A 19,348-nucleotide genomic window follows, 5' to 3' on the forward strand; every position below is an offset into this window, starting at 1 on the left:
TCTCTGGGATGATCACGGTACCCCTCCCCCCACCGCATGGCTGGTATCAGGGAAGATCCCTGCAGGCACCAAACTACCCCCCCCCCCCGCCGCCGACCCCCCCCCCCCTCGCCATGAATTCTCTGGGATGATCACGGTACCCTCCCCCCACCGCGTGGCTGGTAACAGGGAAGAACCCTGCTAGCCAAACGCGGAAAACTTCAGGGCCAATTTCCCATCTGCGCTTGGCTAACTGCAGGGAAGGATTTATTTTCCGCCACAGGCAAACAGCCCAGTAGGAACGGCCACCTCTGTCCCCTTAATTAAGTTCCCGTATTTCAACCAGGTTACCAGGAGTGATATCACTCTCCTGAGGATTACACAACAAGATAAAGAACGGATGTTGCTTGAATGCCAGCAAACACCGGGACCATACGCTGCTAGGCTTTGTCAGGCAATGATACCAGATTACTTGCTGCAAGCATGGCGTGGTCAAGTGTCCTACCATGGAGGAGGGAATAAGGATGCACTGCCCAGAAACCTACTGGCAAGGCTTTCGGAGTACCTCCAGGAGAGCTTCATGGAGATGTCCCTGGAGGATTTCCGCTCCATCCCCAGACACGTTAACAGACTTTTCCAGTAGCTACAGACTTTTCCAGTAGCTGAACTGACCGCGAATGCAAAGTCAGGCAAAGTAATCATTAAAAACCGTTTGCTTTTAAAACAAGTTTTATATTTTAAAAGGTAAACTCACCTGAGGTCCCTTCCATGGGGTCAGAGTCTTGGGTACTGGCTTGGGAGGCTTGGGAGGGTACTTCAGTCAGGGTGAGAAAAAGATCCTGGCTGTTGGGGAGAATGGAGTGCTGTGTGCTCTCTGCAAGCTCATCCTCCTCCTCCTCCTCCTCTACCCCATCGGCAGAATCCTCAGGCGTCGAGACTATCCCCGACCCAGAATCCACGAACAAAGGTGGGGTAGTGGTGGCAGCCCCCCCTAGAATTGCATGCAGCTCGGCGTAGTAGCGGCATGTCCGCGGCTCTGACCCGGAGCGACCGTTTGCCTCCTTTGTTTTTTGATAGGCTTGACTGAGCTCCTTGACCTTCACGCGGCACTGCTCAGAGTCCCTATTGTGGCCTCTCTCCATCATGCCCTTGGAAATTTTTTCAAAAGTTTTTGCATTTCGTCTTTTAGAACGAAGTTCTGCAAGCACTGAATCCTCTCCCCATACAGCGATCAGATCCAGTACCTCCCTCACGGTCCATGCTGGTGCTCTTTTTCGATTATCAGCCTGCATGGTTACCTGTGCTGATGAGGTATCTGTGGTCACCTGTGCTCTCCACGCTGGGCAAACAGGAAATGAAGTTCAAATGTTCGCGGGGCTTTTCCTGTCTACCTGGCCAGTGCATCCGAGTTCGGATTGCTGTCCAGAGCGGTCACAATGATGCACTGTGGGATAGCTCCCGGAGGCCAATACCATCGAATTGCGGCCACACTAACCCTAATTCGAATTGCTAAAATCGATTTTGGCGCTACTCCGCTCGTTGGGGTGGAGTACAGAAATCGATTTAAAGGGCCCTTTACATCGAATTAAATGGCGTCGTTGTGTGGACGGTTACAGGGTTAATTCGAATTAAAGCTGATAAATCCGAATTAAAGTCGTAGTGTAGACCAGGCCTAAGTGTTACCTGGTAGGCAAAGTTTGGGCCAGGAATGGCTTGTGGATTTTGCTGGGTAAGGAAGACAGGCAGGCTGGCTGGCAGGCAAGGGCTTGACGCAGTCATGCCCCAGCAAAACTCACTCTTACTGAGGGAGAGAGATAACACAATGGCTCATAGCTCTGTGTATCCCCAGCAGGATACTATAACTTGGCAATGGCAATATAGCATTATCCGTATCTTCATCCTCAGAGTCCAATTCCAATACTTACATATATTCAGCTAAAGTCAGTGGTTCTGGTGTCTGTTCTTTCCAGTGGACTTTGTAAAATATTTCCTCAGCCTCCCTTCCTACTCACTTTTTCTTTGCAATTTCTGCATCTAAGACTCTTTGCTAACTTTATAAACTTTTTCAAAATAGTCATGAATTGGGTCAAGTAGTCCTCCACCTTGGCTCATGGAACAAGGAGTCCTTGTTCATTTTGACCTAAGTCACTCCACTCGCTCAGTTCAGTTGTACTCCACCCAGATCAAGAGACTGTGTAATGGACTAGACAGTTTTTTGAGGTAAATTGCCAAACTAACAAACTTCCGAATCTGAGAATTCCTCTTCTTGGTTTGCTAAACATGTAATTTTCATAGCTAAACAAAGAACAGGAATTCCCAGATTCCAAAGTTTCAGTTTCTACTTGAGATAGCCTAGACAACAGCATACAGCTTTAAGTTGACACTCTTGTTTTTAGTTCCTATAACTAAAATTAAGCAGACTATTTTACTGCAGATCTATTACCAAATGGCTAAATATTTCAGTATTTTTCATTAGTATAGTTATAATAATTTTATTTTTCCCAGATTAAGACAGTATTTACTAGTGCCCAATCCTAAACTAGTTTTCCCAAGTAAATTGCCAACCCTGCCACTCTTTGATGCTTTAGAGCAGTGGTTCCCAAACTGGGGTTCGTAAAATGTTACAGGGGGTTCTCAGGAAAAAATTCCCTAATGGCGGACAGAGCTGTCCCGGGTAGCATGGGGCCAGCAGCCGGGAGCCCTTGGACTTCTAAGAGCTAATCAGAGCAAAGCAAGCATATCTATCACACTGAGGAGATTTAAACTTCAAGATTCCTTATAAGAAATGGAAAAGGAGGTGGATATTTTTTGCTGTTTTTAAAATTAAATAGGCAGCTAGTATTATTTTTAAAATTATGAAGAATAAGTTTAAGCTTTGTTGTAATGTGCGTTGTTTGCCTAGACTGCTCAAGACCTGAATGCTTGTGTACAAGGAACTCTGAGTTGGCTTCTTAAATACATTCATGCTGTTTCACATCTGATATTCCTTGATGAAACATAAGAGCCTTGTCTTATAACAGGCTTATTCAAAGTGATACAAGTTACGAAAGTGAGATCTTGGAAGAGTGTTGCTGTTTTCATAATGTAATAAAAATACTGTAATGATAAATAATAGTGTGTAATAAGCTTGTCATAAAAAATATATTTCCAAGATCTCTGCTCTTATAATTTATACTCAGGTAAAGGAGAAAATCCCTGGAAATATTCATTTTTAGAAGGGGGTTCACGAGACTTGACATTTTAGTGAAAGGGGTTCACAGGGTTGTTAAAGTTTGGGAACCACTGCTTTAGAGGAAAGAAAACAAAAATAAAAAGGCAAAACCCAGAATACATCAAGGGAAGGGGTGGAGGAGGAATCCCCTTTTGACTCCCTGCAGCTGACCGAATGAAGCCCTGAAGAGGAGATTAAGAACATAAAACATTAACTGGAAGGGATCCCAGGGGCTACTGTGCCCAGAGTCTCACCAGCACAGGCAACCCCATCATACAATCCCACTCCATTTTAATGATATCAACATTCCAATTGGTCAACCCAGGTAAGACTGCAACTGGACACGTGGCAATTAAAAAACAAAATCCCTCTCTCTCCCCATCTCTAGGAATAACATTAACTGTATATTCAGAGTGAATGTTAAAGTATCTACCAGTACATGTTTCTCTCAGTTTTTCAAAGAAAAACAAAATCCAACAAACAGATTTCTGTATGAGTTACATGCGTCACTGTAGTCAACCCAGCGGCTACAAAAGCAATGTCCATTTATGACCAAGATTTTATTGGCTCTTGGTAATCAGTACATAGACACACCATGAACAATTTATACAATTTTTTATTCTTGTATATTTTTCATCTTTTTAAAAACCATTATTTCAATTACTTTTCATCTTAACCTGTGTTGACAAACTGTCCTTTACAATTGGACATGATGTACCAGTATCTTGAATATGTCATATGAAGTTAGATCTGCTATACAGAAAGTTCCACCTACTCAGGGCTTGTCTACACTTACAGCACTGCAGCAGCACAGCTGGAGTTGTGCTGCTGTAACGCTTAGAGAAGATGCTACCTATGCTGACTCCTCCCATTGGCAAAGGTACTCTGCCTCCCTGAGGGGCAGTAACTTTGTTGATGGGAGAAGCCCTTCCATTGACATAACTCTGTCTACACTGGGAGTTCAGTTGGTATAAATGCATCGCTTAGGGGGGTGGATTTTCCAAACCCTTGAGCAACGTAGTTATACTGACAAATCTGTAGTGTAGACCAGGGCTCAGTAACATCACACTCACTACACACCCAATAAAGGTTTCCAATTTTTCACAGCACAGTTACAAAGTTATTGAAAAAAATAAAACTACCACTACTAAAAATAACTGTCACAGATAATACAGGATTCTGAAAGGGAGATCCAACAGCAAGGAGCAGTTTCATTACAGAAATAACTCTATAGATACAGTGGACATAAGTAAAATAAGACTTTTCAACTTACGATTCCAAAGTTTGATCTGTGTCATGCCTCATGTAACAGGATATAAAAACTGTCCCTCACAGGCTATGGAATGTTAAGTGTAATCAGGATTTCAAAGCCTCTCCCTAATCTAACATTCCATTAATTTCTGGCTACACAGAAAATAGACAACCAGTAGATGATTTTACCTCCTTAAAAAAAAAAAAAAAAGCATTTACACGTATCTAATTATGTAAAAAAAATGGGAAGTGGCAGGACTCCCTCCTTTTTAAAAGTGTGTTTTGTAGAACTACTAAAAAACTTGCATTTACAAAATAGTTGATAAAAATATTCCTCTGAATTGTGCAAGGAAGGTAGGTACTGGGTCCACTGATAAAAGACTTGGTAGAGATATTACTGAGACTTTGCTTCTTTCTCTCTTGCTGCATCAGATCCTGGAGCCTGAAAAAGGGGAGGGGACATAGAGAACATTTAGTATTACAGTTTCCTGAAAATCTCAATGTCTTAGTTCACACACAAGATCTTAACAGTAAAGAGAATATGGTAGCTTCAAAAAGATTTAACAAATCAGGTATATTGTAGAGCAAAATTCATTATCAAATGTTTAGGACAAATGATTACTTATTTTTTAAAGTCTTCAGACATTTTGATTCATGATATTAACCAATCATTAATGAACTGGTCTCAGTCCCCTTTGATAACATTCTACACCCACAAATCAAATTAAAGTGAAATGTAACTGGCTCAAATTTTAGGAAGTCGGCTCCTCATATTGGAAATGTAAAAGATTAACCGGTAAAACTCATTCTTACCGGTTTATCTGCCTTAACTGTTCATCCCGGAGCAGAGCCAGCTGGCCCGGAGCAGCGCCAAAGCAGGCCCAGCCACGCCGTCTGGAGGGGCCCTAGCCCCAACTGCGCTGGCAGGATCAGCCCCAGACATTTAAACAACATATTTTTCGTTTAAACGGCTAACTTTTTAAAATGGTATTAACAACTCTAGAATGCATATGAGGTAGGGATGTAAAGTCATTCCAGCTCAAGACAGACTTAAAGGTGAAGGGATTTTTTTTTTTTTTTTTTTTTTTTTTTTTTTTTTTTTTTTTTTTAAAGGAGCCTATTTCATTAACTACTGCCCTAAAGGTCAAAATATTTTAAGATTTAATGAGTACTCTCTCACACTAGGTAGCTTAGATCCTGGGGAATAGCATATCTTTAGAGAAGCAAACATTTGAATGTGTTGTTCCACGCTGCAGTATTTGCATTGTTACTTTAACATGTTTTAAGACACAGTGAGCATGTCACAGTATTCTTGACTTTAGAAGTCTATCTCTGCAGAAATTTAAATATCTAGACTGAGTAATAGTGGCAGAACTACACTATGTCTAGATCAGCGGTCTCCAACCTTTTTACGCCCAAGATCAATTTTCGAATTTAAGGGCAACCCAGGATCTACCCAATCCCAAGGCCCCGCCCTGCTCACTCCACCCCCCCCCCCCATTGCTCGCTCTCCCGCACCCTCACTCACTTTCACAGGGCTGGGACAGGGAGTTCGGGAGGGGGTGGGGGCTCTGGGCTGAGCCGAGCCTGGAGTAAGGGTGCAGGAGGGGACTCCAGCAGAGTGTTGGTGTGCAGGCTCTGGGAGGGGCCTCAGGGCTGGGGGTGCAGTGTGCAGGAGGGGTTATGGAGTGGTGGCTCCAGGAGGGGAGTTGGGGTGCAGGCTCCCGCTGGGCAGAACTTACCTTGGGCAGCTGCACAGCTAAGGCAAGCTCTCTGCCTGCTCCAGCCCCACGCTGCTCCTGGAAGGGGCCAACGCGCCCCGGGGAGAGGGGGAAATGTGGCTCCACGCACTGCCCCTCTCTGCAGGCACCGCCCCCACAGGCCACAGTTCCCGGACAATGGGAGCTGTGAGGGCGATGCCTACAGAGAGGGGCAACACGAGGAGCCATGTCTCTCCCCCTCTCCCCCCCCGGGCCACATTGGACCCTTTCGGGAGCGGCGTGGGGCCGGGGCAGGCAGGGAGGTTGCTTTAGCGGCAGCCCTGCTGCACCACTGGAGATTGTGATGGATTGGCAGAGCCTCCAAGGTCGACCAGTCGATTGCAATTTATCAACTGGTGACCATTAGTCTAGGTCAAGCCAGTATTTTGTCCCTTAACTTCAAAACAATGAATTCATACAAGCTTAAGAACATAAAAATGGCCATATGGGGTCAGACCAATGGTTCATCTAGCCCAGTATCCTGTCTTCCGACAGTGCCCAATGCCAAGTGCTTCACAGGGAATAAACAGAACAGGTAATCAAGTGATCCATTCCCAAAATGGCCATTCCCAGCTTCTGGCAAACAAAGTCTAAAGACACTTCAGAGCATGGTTTTGCATCCCTGCCTATCCTGGCTAATAGCCATCGATAGACCTATCCTCCATGAATGTATCCAGTTCTTTTTTGAACGGATACATATACTCCATCTAGATAGATAAATTCACTGCATTTTTACTGCATAAATATCTTTAAAATAGGACTGTCGAGTGATTAAAAACATTAACAGTGCGATTAATCGCAATTAAACAATAGAATACCATTCATTTAAATATTTTGGGATGTTTTCTACATTTTCAAATATATTGATTTCAATTACAACACAGTACAAAGTGTACAGTGCTCACTTTATTTTTGATTACAAATATTTGCACTGTAAAAACAAAAAATTATTATTTTTCAATTCACCAAATACAAGTACTGTAGTGCAATCTCTATCATGAAAGTTGAACTTGTAGACTCTAAATTTTACGTTTTTAAGTCCAATCAGTCCTATTTCTATTCAGCCAATCGCTCAAATAAGTTTGTTTACATTTGCAGAAGAGAATGCCGCATGCTTCTTGTTTACGTCACCTGAAAGTGAGAACAGGCATTTGCATGGCACTGTTCTAGACAGCGTCACAAGATATTTGCGTGCCAGATGTGCTAAAGATTCATATGTTCCTTGAAGCTTCAGCCACCATTCTAGAAGACATGCATCCATGCTGATGATGAGTTCTGCTCGATAACAATCCAAAATAGTGCAGACTGATGTGTGTTCATTTTCATCATCTGAGTCAGATGCCACCGGCAGAAGGTTAATTTTCTTTTTTGGTGGTTTGGATACTGTAGTTTCCAAATCAGTGTTGCTCTTTTAAGACATCTGAAAGCAAGCTCCACGCCTCGTCCCTCTCAGATTTTGAAAGGCACTTCAGATTCTTAAATCTTAGGTCGAGTGCTGTAGCTATAAAACAGAGCAGGGGACATTGAACTCTTTGGGGGAGAATTGTGTCACAAATTTAATTAACTTTTTTTTTTTTTTTTTTTTAAATGAGCATCATCAGCATGGAAGCATGTCCTCTGGAATGGTGGCCGAAGCATGAAGGGGCATACAAATATTTAGCATATCTGGCACGTAACTACTTTGCAAAGCTGGCTACAAAAGTGCCATGCAAATGCCTGTTCTCAATTTCTGGTGATATTGTAAATAAGAAGTGGGCAGCATTATCTCCTGTAAATGTAAACAAATTTGTTTGTTTGAGCTACTGGCTGAACAAGTAGCAGGACTGATTGGACTTGTAGACTAAATATTACGTTTTATTTTTGAATGCAGGGGGTTTTTTGGTACATAATTCTACATTTTTAAGTTCAACTTTCATGATAAAGAGATTGCACTTCAGTACTTGTATTAGATGAACAAAAATAATTTGTGTTTACAGTGCAAATATTTGTAATTTGTAAAAAATAAATATAAAGTGAGCACTGTACACTTTGTATTCTGTGTTGTAATTGAAATCAATATATTTGAAAATGTAGAAAAATATCAAAAATATTTAAATTTCAATTGCTATTCTATTGTTTAACAATGCGATTGTGATTTTTTTTTGAGTTAATCGCACGAGTTAACTGTGATTAATCAACAGCCCTACTTTAAAAGGAATATATCAATTGAATTTATTTAGTGCTGATGAAAGGTTTTAGAACAGCTGCAGAGAATAAGATCCTATTTATCCACAATACCAGCAGAAAACAAGGACAGCCACATTACAAGTGTCCTTATACCATTTACTAATATGACTCAACCTGATCTGGAGTAAGCTTTTCTAGGATCAAGAAGGTACTGCACTCTTTATGTCCATTTACAGTCCTCGGTCTCTCTGCTGGAGTTACCGAAAGGGTCAATTTTCTCATCACAATTTTCATAGTTACTTATCAGCAGTAACACTTTGTCTATAATGGTGTTCAAATTCTGTGAAGTGGGAAAAACTACACTTAGACTTGTCTACACACAATTTTTGTGCCAATTTAACCTTCTCTTCTTCTTCGAGTGATGTCCCTTATGGATGCTCCACTGTAGGTGAGCAGAAAGCAGTGCCCCAACTGGAAGGCTGGAGCTTCAGAGCAACATTTACTGCAGATGATAGGACAGTGTGTCCAAGAAGAGTGTCTGCTGTGACATCGCATAGTGACAGGCAAAAGTATATGTTGATGCCCGTGTGGCCACTTTGCAAAATGTCAGTAATGGGGACATGAATGAGAGGTGATGGTAACAAGATAAGCAGTTTTAATTGATAAGTAAATGTAAGAGCACATTACCCTTGGTTCCAATGGAGGTCTAGGCCGAGGTTCCCAGGTCAGATCTCATATGTGAGGATAAAGATTTTGGAGGCCCTCCAGAAAACATTTTGAGAGTGCATGTGTGAAAATGGAATGGCCGTCTATGTGGCAGTGAAAAGTGATGACAGCTGCCAAATGCACCTGAATGGAGCTAGTGGATTATCCTGATTGTTTAAGATGTAATATGTAGTTCAGGATAAGTGGTAGTGGAGCACTTCCTGCATTGACTTGATAGAAGGCGCACTAGCATTGGAATCTAGTCAATTTTGTGAAGGTAAGTGTGTCTAGTCATGTCGTGCCTGCTGTTCAAAAGTACCTGCTTAACTGTGTCTGAACAGGTTATTTCAGAATCTTGGAACCATGGAGGAGCCAGGCTTTGGAGTGGAGCATCTGTGGACTGGGATGCAACCCGCATCCTGTGAAAGGAGCTGTGGAGTTGGATGAAGAGATCGGCTGGCATTCTATCATGTGAAGGAGGTAAGTATACTAGATCTATCATGGCCAAGTTGGAGCTTTAAAGATGACTTGGGCTCAGTCCCCCTGTATCTTGTGGAGTACTCGAAGCAGAAGGGGGAAGGGAGGGAAGGCATAGAATAGTGGTGCATCCCATGTGACGAGGAACACATCTCCCAGAGAGCCATGTCCCAGTCCTGCTCTCCAGCAGAATCTATGGTAGGGAATCTCCAGCAATTGAAGATGAGCTGAAGGATTCATGTATCCAGTTCCCACTCGTGGTTGAGCAGGAGATTCTCCCATGAGTCTGCAGTGGTGTTCTGGTATCCAGGGAGGTGTGTGGCTGAAATGATGATGTGTTGGATACACCATTTCTATAATTTCACTGCCTCCAAGCATAAAGAGTGGGACCTCACTCCATCTTGTCTGTTGATGTAAAACATGCAAACGATATTGGTCATCATGACTCTTGATGGTGCGATGTGCGAGCAGTGGGAGGAAAGGTCAGCAGGCACTGTGGACCTCTTGTACCTCTAGGAGGTTGATGTGTAGGGTGGATTTGGTTAAGAACCATCTGTCCTGCATTGTATGATTGTGAAGGTGTGCCCCCCAACTGATTAGGGAGGTGTTGATTGTTAGAATCATAGTCTGCGCTGGTTGGAGGAAAGAAATCCCAACACAGATGCTCTTGGGCTGTGTCCACCAGAGTAGTGAGTCCTTGACTCTCATCGGCATGAATAAGTTTGTGGCGGCAGTCTGTGAGGGACATATACTGACTGTATGGAGACGTGCCTGAAGATATTGCATGTGTAACCGTAAGTACTTTACCACGAAAGTGGCTGCTACCACGTGGCAGAGTAGTTGGAGGCATGTTTTGGCAGAGATCTGGGGGCAGGCTCGTTCCTTGAATACGATATCCACTATAGGCGAGAATCTGATTAATAAAAAGGTCCACTGTCACCCAGATGGCGCGAAGAGCATCAGTTTCAGATGGGGCCTTGAGGAGACTAAGTTGTGGGGTTATCTAAATATGGAAAGATGACGACGCCTTGTTTCCTGAGGTAGGCAGCAATGACTGCAAGAACTCGAGGGGCCATGGACAGTTAGAAAGGCAGTATCTTGCACTGACAGTGGTTGGTGCCCATGGTGAATCGGAGAAACTGTCTGTGGGCAATGTGTACTGTGATACGGAAATATGCGTCTAGGAGCTCAAGGGCCAAGAACCAGTCCCCGTATTCCAGTGCTGGGATAATGGTGGAGAGGGTAACCATCCTGAAGCATTGCAGTTCGATGAACTTGTTTAGGTTTTGAAGGTCCAGGATCAGCTACCAGACACTGGATTTCTTCTGGATCAGAAAATAAAGGAAGTAGAAATGCTGTCCTCTGTGTTGGGAAGGGACTGGATCTATGGCTCCCAGCTGCAGAAAATTAATTTCTTCTTGTAGAATGGGTTCATGGGAAGGGTCCCCGAGGAGAGATGGGGATGGAGGATGGTGGGGAAGAAGGATAGATAGGAAAGGGATGGAGTATCCTTCCCTGACGATCTTTAAAACCTACTTTTCCAAGGTGATTAGGCTCCGTGATGGAAACAAGGGAGCTAACTGGTCGCCAAACTGGTGGGATATCAAAGATGGTTGGTATAACTGTAACAAGGGAAGGCTTCTTTGGGCCTCGACTAAACCTTCAAAATTGTTGCTTGGATAGAGGTGCATGAGAGGTAGCGCCTTGAGGAGTGACCAGTCTGAATCGGGTAGGGTACTTTGTGTAAATGCAGACAGATCAGAGAGCAGCTCGGGAGTGTAGGGTGTCATCCATATGCTCCACAAATAAGCTGGGCCCTCAAAGTTACCGGTAAGTCATCTGCTGTAGTTTGTACCTCCTTAGGAAACCCCAAGAGGTGTAGCCATTACGCCCGCCTCATGGCTACAACATTGAGATAGAAGGGCGGCAGTATCCACAGAGTCTAAAGAGGCTTGTTGTAGGGCTGTTTGGGCCAAGAGATGTCCCTCAGACATAAGCCCCTGAAATTGTTCTTTCTTGGCTGCAAGCATGTCTTGGCAGAGTTCCTCTATCTTGGAGTAAATTGAGATAGTTGTACTTGGCCATAAAAGCCTCCTAATTAGATATGCAAAACTGGAACTTGACATACAAATAAACTTTGTGTCCAAATAAATCTAATTGCTGCCAGTCTCTGTCCTGATGGGTAGATTGAGGTTGAGGGAAAAAGCTTCCGAAATGGGAAGCGGGGAAACAGAATCCTAAGCTATGAAGTAACAGTAAAAATAAAGCAAAAACAACAACAAATTTTTTTTGATAGAGGAAAGTAGTAGTACTAACTACATTCGGCATGTCTACACTTACCGGCACTGCTGCAATTGATGCAGCCACTGTCGATTTAGCGGGTCTGGTGAAGACATGCTAAATCCATGGGAGAGCACTCACCCATCGATTTGTGTAATCCACTTCCCCAAGAAGCATAAGGGAAGTTGACGGGAGATGCTCTCCCATCGACGGAGCACTGTATAGCCACCGCGGTAAGTGGATCCAACTACGTCGACTTCAGTTAAGCTATTCACATAACTGAAGTTTTGTAAACTTAGATCGATTTACCACTGTAGTGTAGACCAGCCCCAAAACTGACAGGCAAGGCACTATCTACTGAGGGTAAAGGAGACACAGGCTCTGCTGTGGATTCCATCCCAGACCAAAGGCGGTAGAGAAGGAACTGGGGGGCAGACGAACCACACGGCGCTCTCTCTCATTCATATATTATATATACACACATATATGCACACACACGTGTATATATGTCCCGCTCACAGCGTGACCGGGGGGGGGTGGGGGGGGTGGGGTGTGTGTGCACATGTGCAGTCCGATGGGCACTGTTGATGAAGATCTGATCCCAGGCACAGGAGGCGCTGCCAAATCTACAGCAGAGTACCCATTGGGACAGCATCACTTGAAGAACAACTGTTGCATTCAACAAATACGATTTCTATGACCTTTGTTTGGCCATTTTCAGATATTAATTAATGTGCATGCTCAGTTTTAATAAGCATCAGTTAGGAGTGTAATTGCAATTATCAAGTTATTTAGAAATCAAGTATTGAGCCTACTGACACTAAGTCAGATTAACATCTCACTGAAATGGACGAAGCAGTTGACATTGCAGACAGCCTGAAAACAGCTCTAAAACGTCTTCTTCTGAATTTGCATCAGTTATCCTTCGAGTATTTCTTTGCAACCATGAAGACTAGAAACTATCAGAGATTTTCAGATCAGTCAGAGGACAAAGCCACTGAGGTTGATTGAAAATTTTCTGTCAGCTATTTTGGGTTTTAACATAATGGATTTTTTTGTGAGAGGTTTCTTGCTTTCTGCAGAAAACATTGTTTTTTGTTGAAAGATTTTGGTCAAAAACTAGTTGTAGCACTTCATGGGTTGTAGTTTGCTCCTTGCGTACTCACTCTCTTCCATGGGCTGGGATCCCCAGATACACATCTTCCATAATGCACCCATCTCCTCTCTGGAGGAGGGCTGTGTGCAACATGAAGTTCCTTGCCATCGTACATTATGGGATATGTACTCCAGCTGGGGATCACAACCCAAAGAGAAGGGGGACATGAGGAGCAAACTATAACACCCATGAGGCTCTATTACCACATTTGGCTGAAATGTTTTCATTGAGTTTTTACTGAAAGCTATATTCCATGGAAATTGAGTTATGAAAATGTGTCTTATTTTTCCAGAGGAAAAGATTCCAATGAATTTTCACACCAGTTCTGGTAGCTATATATCTTCCACTAAAGTTAATAGAAGATGCATGGCTAAATCCCCTAGGCTGCTATGAAAATCTCAGCAACATACATTTATATCTTAGATTTTGCAGAAACTGAATCTGATGTTGGATAGATGTTTAAATTAACTAGTGCATTACATTACATTAACTCTTCATAATCAAGAGCTAATCTTTTGTCTAGGTTAAGACTAAAGCTACTACTATACCTCTGCACTGCTAATTTCTCCATTTTCTGCAGGCAAGTTATCGTTTGTTTCTTCTTGATTAGTCCCCTCAATCTGTTTTCCTTTTGGTCCTTTTTTCCCCTTTGATTGAGCTTTCCTGTCTTCAGATTTATCCTACAATAAAATGAATGTAAGAATTTTAAAACAAGATGGTTATTAATTCTCAATATTACCAAAAAACCCTCAGAAACTATATGCTCCATAATCAGTGAAGGAGGTTTCCATATACACCCCGCTACCTCGATATAACGCGACCCGATATAACACAGTAAAGCAATGCTCCGGGGGAGTGGGGGTGCGGGACTGCGCACTCCAGTGGAGTAAAGCAAGTTCAATATAACGCGGTTTCACCTATAACGTGGTAAGATTTTTTGGCTCCAGAGGACAGCGTTATATCTAGGTAGAGGTGTATATAGAAAAAAATTCTCTCCATTCCAGAAATAAGAGATAGTCAAACTGGGATCAGAAACTAAAACACTTATAAGAAGTTTAGTAGTGGTTTCTCAGACCCCATAACTACTTCCACACAACCACTACACAATTTGATGAGTCGCAACCTGTTTGAGAGCCCTAACACTGAGGAAAATACATGCTGGAAGACAGAATTGAAGTGCATTGGTAGAATTGCACAGGGAAAGTTGCAAAGTCCATGACTTGACTGTGCTAATATTGTAACAATAATTAATAATAAGGGTTGTCAATTAATCGCAGTTAACTCACACGGTTAACTCAAAAATAAAACGTGAAAAAAATTGCGATTAAGTTAATACCAATTACAATTTATTAAATATTTTGGATGTTTTTCTACATTTTAATATCGTATTCTGTGTTCTAATTGAAATCCAAGTGTATATTTTTTATTACAAATATTTGCAATGCAAAAATGGTAAACAAAAGACATGGTATTTTTCATTTCCCCTTATACAAATACTGTAGTGCAATCTCTTTGTTGTGAAAGTTCAACTTATAAATGTAGACTTTTTTTTTAAACACATAACTGAACTCAAAAACAAAACAATGTAAAACTTCAGAGCCTACAAGTCCACTCAGCCCTACTTCTTGTTCAGCCTGTCACTCAGACAAATAAATTTGTTTCCATTTACAGGAGATAATGCTGCCCGCTTATTTACAATATCACCAGAAATGGAGAACAGGCATTTGCATGTCACTTTTGTAGTCAGCTTTGCAAAGTAGTTACATGCCAGATATGCTAAATTTTTGTATGCCCCTTCATACTTCAGCCATCATTCCAGAGGACATACTTCCATGCTGACGACGCTCGTTAAAAAAATAATGTGCTAATTAAATTTGTGACTGAACACCTTGGGGGAGAATTGTATGTCCCCAGTTCTATTTTATCTGCATTCTGCCACGTATTTCATGTTATAGCAGTCTCGGATGATGACCCAGCACATGTAATTCATTTTAAGAACACTTTCAAGGCAAACTTGACAAAATGCAAAGAAGGTACCAATGTGAGATTTCTAAAGATAGCTACAGCACTTGACCCAAGGTTTAAGAATCTGAAGTGCCTTCCAAAATCTGAGGGGGACAAAGTGTGGAGCATGCTTTCAGAAGTCTTAAAAGAGTAGCACTCCGATGCGGAAACTACAGAACTCAAGCCACCCAAAAGAAAATCAACCTTCTGCTGGTGGCATCTGACTCAGATAATGAAAATGAACACGCGTTGGTCTGCACTGCTTTGGATTGTTATCGAGCAGAACCCGTCATCAGCATGGATGCATGTCCCCTGGAATGGTGGTTGAAGCATGAAGGGACATATGAATCTTTAGCACATCTGGCACAAATACCTTGAGACGCTGGCTACAACAGTGCCATGAGAACGCCTGTTCTCACTTTCAGGTGACATTGTAAACAAGAAGCAGGCAGCATTATCTTCTACAAACTTAAACAAACTTGCTTGTCTGAGCAATTTGCTGGCCAAGAAGTAGGACTGAGTGGACTTCCAGGCTCTAAAATTTTACATTGTTTTATTTTTGAATGCAGGTTTTCTTATACATAATTTTACACTTGTAAGTTCAACTTTCATGATAAAAAGATTGCAACACAGTACTTGTATTAGGTGAACTGAAAAATAATATTTCTTTTGTTTTTTTTACAGTGCAAATATTTGTAATAAAAAATATAAAGTGAGCACTGTACATATTGTATTCTGTGTTGTAATTGAAGTCAATATATTTGAAAATGTAGAAAACATCCAAAAACGTTTACATAAATGGTACAGTAACTCCTCACTTAAAGTTGTCCTGGTTAATGTTGTTTCGTTGTTATGTTGCTGATCAATTAGGGAACATGCTCATTTAAAGTTGTGCAATGCTCCCTTCTAAAGTCTTTGGCAGCTGCCTGCTTTGTCCACTGCTTGCACGAAGAGCAGCCCGTTGCAGCTAGCTGGTGGGGGCTTGGAACCATGGTGGACTAGCAGCCCCCCCCCCCCCCATCAGCTCCCCACTCCCCTAAGTTCCCTGTGCAGCAGCTACCTGCAGTTCAGCGGTGCCCCTCCCCCCACTGCCATATGCTGCTCCCAGAGACTCCTGCTTGCTGTACGCTGGGTGGAAAGAGAGAGGGAGAAGAAGAGGGGGGCTAATGTCAGGGTGTCGTCCCCCCCCCCACTCCTGCATCCCGCTTACCCCAACTTCCATAGAGCAGGGGGGGGACACAGGACAGGGCTTTGCTGGCAGCAGCTGTGGTCTCCGCAAGCTGATCTAATTAACAAGGCAGTGTACTTAAAAGGGAAATTTGCATCTCTCTCTCTCCCCTCCCTCCATTCCTGCTGCCTTGTAGAGTGTCAGAGTTAACCCTTGAGGGCTCAGCCAATTTCTCAGTAAGGCATTCCCTGGGAAATATCCCACCCTCTGACTCCTCCACCTCAACCAAGCTTCACAATCATCATCACTGTGTATCAGTATTGTTTTTTTAAACCTTATAGAGAGAGAGAGTGTGTGTATGTATAAAAAAAACAGTCTTGTCTGGTGAAAAAAAATTCCCTGGAACCTAACCCTCTCATTTACATTAATTCTTATGGGGAAATTGGATTTGCTTAACATTGTTTCGCTTAAAGCGACATTTTTCAGGAACATAACTACCATGTTAAGTGAGGTGTTACTGTATTCTATTGTTGTTTAACGGTACGATTAATAGTGATTATTTTTTTTAATCACTTGACAGCCCTAAAAATGTAAGCCCTTCTATTTCAGAAGCACCAAACACATCAAGCTTTTATCCTCTTTTTAGAATTTAATGGAAGAAATTTAATAATGCAGTAAAATGTTTTCAAGAGCACATTCAACAGTCAGCTGAAGTAGGCTTTATATTTTTTGCCCAACCTAGTATGGTTAAGCCAGAGGTTTCTTTTGACTTGATGGGAGTGATATTTTTCATTAAAAACAAAACAAAAAAGTTTCCCCAGTATAAATTTCTCAACAAACTTTGTATTATTTAGTTGCATTCTAACGAATGCCTCAGCTGATTCCCACTGCTTGAAAATATTTAATATAGCAGTATGGAGTTAATATAAAAGAACAATTTAATACTTTTGTCTAACAACATTAATCTTATTGATGCCATTAACTATAAGTGAACAACAGATTAAGACTTATTGTTTTTAGACAAATCTAATACACACATTTAGCCATTCTTCACAGGTTTCCTACTTTTTCATTTAAAACATTCAATATTATATAAATTTAATCTAAAAGGCTTCTATACACCAAGTCTTCATGCATCTCTATTTCTAAAATAGAGATCAAGAGACTAGAAAAAAATCATTTTTTTAATTTAAAGATTTATTAATCATGTATAATGAGTAAAATTGTGGCTGATAACCCAAATAGACTGTCTCAGTTCATTTGCATTACTGCAAGCCTATTGGTTAGAACTGTCACATATAGTCGTGTACTTCCTGTACATTTACAGAAAATACTGGCAGAACACTAAATTGTTTCACAGCTGTAACTTAAGAACTTTATTTTACATAAAGGTTAAAGTCACTAGAAAATGGTATATTTTCCCTACTTCACATATATGCCGCGTGCCAGAGGTGGCTGGCCCCTGGTCTATGTACTACATAGAGTGCCTTCCCCAGACGAACTATAGGAGCGCAGATGCATCAGTACAGCTGTGCCAATACACATGTAGACATGCCCTGAGTTAACATTGAACTCAATACAAGTTCAAAAACCATTTTACAAGGTTAAACCAAGAATTTAGACGCAGTCTTTTAAAATGCAAGTACATACACACTTTCCCCTTCAGGTACCAATAAAGACATGAAATATTCTTCTATGTAGTTGCCCCCTGGTATCAAAATAATGATCAGCGCTACTAAAATATTCACACCTCTTAAGTATGTACTAGAGATCCTAAGTACCATTAGCTACTTAATAAAGGAAAAGGTCTAAGAGAGATGGAGTACAACATTCTTCGTAAGTTCTCTTATCAAGAAAGATAACTTGGTAAAAACAGTTGTTTAGTGTATTGCTCCCTGGAAGCCACGTAAGTTAAGAGCAGCATCTAAATGAAATCTGTCCTAGATCCAGCTGTATGATCAAACCAACAGGGCATTGGTGTGTCGAGCATGCCTGACACGGACAGTCTGTGCCATTCGCAGGTGTGTCTCACTCACCTTTGCTGCTGCTGCCGCCTTTTTTGGCTTGGGCTCGGCTTTGGCGGGGGCGGGTTTCTGGAAAGAGAGGCAGGTTTAGTGCTCGCCCCTCAGAGCGCCTAGGAAGGGGCAGCCGGGGGATGTCTATACTTACAGCTGACAGGCGTGCGGACCGCCTCTTGGGCTAGAAAGAGAGACAGAGACAGCGTGAGAGTCGGGTCCCTGTTCCGCGCCCCTCCCCGGGGAGCCCGCGCAGGGAGCCCGGCACTTACCTCCTCCCGCGCCTCTCCTTCGGCCGCGTTCACCTGCAAACAAACATGCACAGGGAGTGAACGAACAAACATGTGCGCACGCGCAGAGCCCAGGTTTCCTCCCCCCTCCCAAGGGGCGGTCACGGCTGAGTGACGTCAGGACACACGCCCCTTCCCGCCGCCACGTTCGGATTTCGAACCCCGAGTGCCGTCGCGTTTAACGGCTACAGAAAATTCGAGTGACGCAGCTGCCGCTACTCGGGAGAAGGACCCCGCGGTCGCTCAGCGGGTCCGGCTGGGGGCCCGGCCGGAGGGGGGCGCTGATGTCCCGGGCGCCATTTGACCCGAAGCGAGCGTCAGCCGAGCCCGGGGAATTTGCGGGCGGCGGCGCGAGAAGCCCGAGGATAGCCCCGGACCGCAGCGTCCGGTCGGCGGCTCGGTGCGGTGCTGTGGGGAGCGGTTCCATCCCGTACCTTTCTCCTCGGCATGGCGAGCGGTGGCCCCGACCCGCAACCCGCTAGTGCAGCTGTGGTCACTGCTGCTCCCCGCGGTCACTCGCTGCCAGCGAGCGCCTGCTGCCTGTGCGTGAATGAATCTTAGTGTCGTTGCGCAGTGGTCGGAGCCCGCCCTTCCCCCATCCCAGCGCGCCGCAACAGGATCCAGCCGGATTGGGAGGGGGCGCGCCCCATTCACTGGCGGCCGCGCGCACCCATTGGGCCGAGCCTCCCGCGGGGCTGCTTTCGAATCACAACAAGCCCCTGGGGCGGGCCCTGTCACTCATTTCAGGACGTGGGGCGTGGCCCATCACTCCGGCGGGGGAGGGGGATGAGCACCCATCTGATTGGTCAAGGTCCCTCACAGAGCCACGCCTTCCGTTCCGCGTCCCTTCTGTGCTGGAGCAGGGATGGGGAGGGTGAGGTGGATA

General features: G+C 43.4%; 1 protein-coding gene across 2 annotated transcripts; it reads right to left on the minus strand.

Moving 5' to 3' along the window:
* Positions 1 to 4,655: 4,655 nt before the first annotated feature.
* On the minus strand, positions 4,656 to 19,170 carry HMGN1 (high mobility group nucleosome binding domain 1). Of its 2 annotated transcripts, XM_054049286.1 has the most exons (6): positions 18,897 to 19,170; positions 18,445 to 18,477; positions 18,327 to 18,356; positions 18,194 to 18,250; positions 13,534 to 13,665; positions 4,656 to 4,883 (listed from the first exon to the last, which is right to left on the minus strand). In XM_054049286.1, exons 1-6 carry the CDS (start codon positions 18,909 to 18,911, stop codon positions 4,836 to 4,838), a joined length of 315 nt encoding a protein of 104 aa, XP_053905261.1. In that variant the 5' UTR covers positions 18,912 to 19,170; the 3' UTR covers positions 4,656 to 4,835. The 2 variants fall into 2 exon arrangements, with proteins under 2 accessions (XP_053905261.1, XP_053905253.1); XM_054049278.1 differs by lacking the exon at positions 18,897 to 19,170 and having other exon boundaries at positions 18,445 to 18,531.
* Positions 19,171 to 19,348: the final 178 nt, after the last annotated feature.

The sequence above is a fragment of the Malaclemys terrapin genome, chromosome 1 (genome assembly GCF_027887155.1).
Source record: "Malaclemys terrapin pileata isolate rMalTer1 chromosome 1, rMalTer1.hap1, whole genome shotgun sequence".
Taxonomy (NCBI): Eukaryota; Metazoa; Chordata; order Testudines; family Emydidae; genus Malaclemys; species Malaclemys terrapin.

Excerpts from the sequence above, each read along its gene's own strand:
- HMGN1 (XM_054049278.1), bottom strand. The coding sequence starts at position 18,516 with ATGTTTGTTCGTTCACTCCCTGTGCATGTTTGTTTGCAGGTGAACGCG. Across the intron at positions 18,357-18,444 it reads AAGGAGAGGCGCGGGAGGAG|CCCAAGAGGCGGTCCGCACG; the intron begins GTAAGTGCCGGG and ends CTCTCTTTCTAG. Across the intron at positions 18,251-18,326 it reads GGTCCGCACGCCTGTCAGCT|AAACCCGCCCCCGCCAAAGC; the intron begins GTAAGTATAGAC and ends CTCTCTTTCCAG.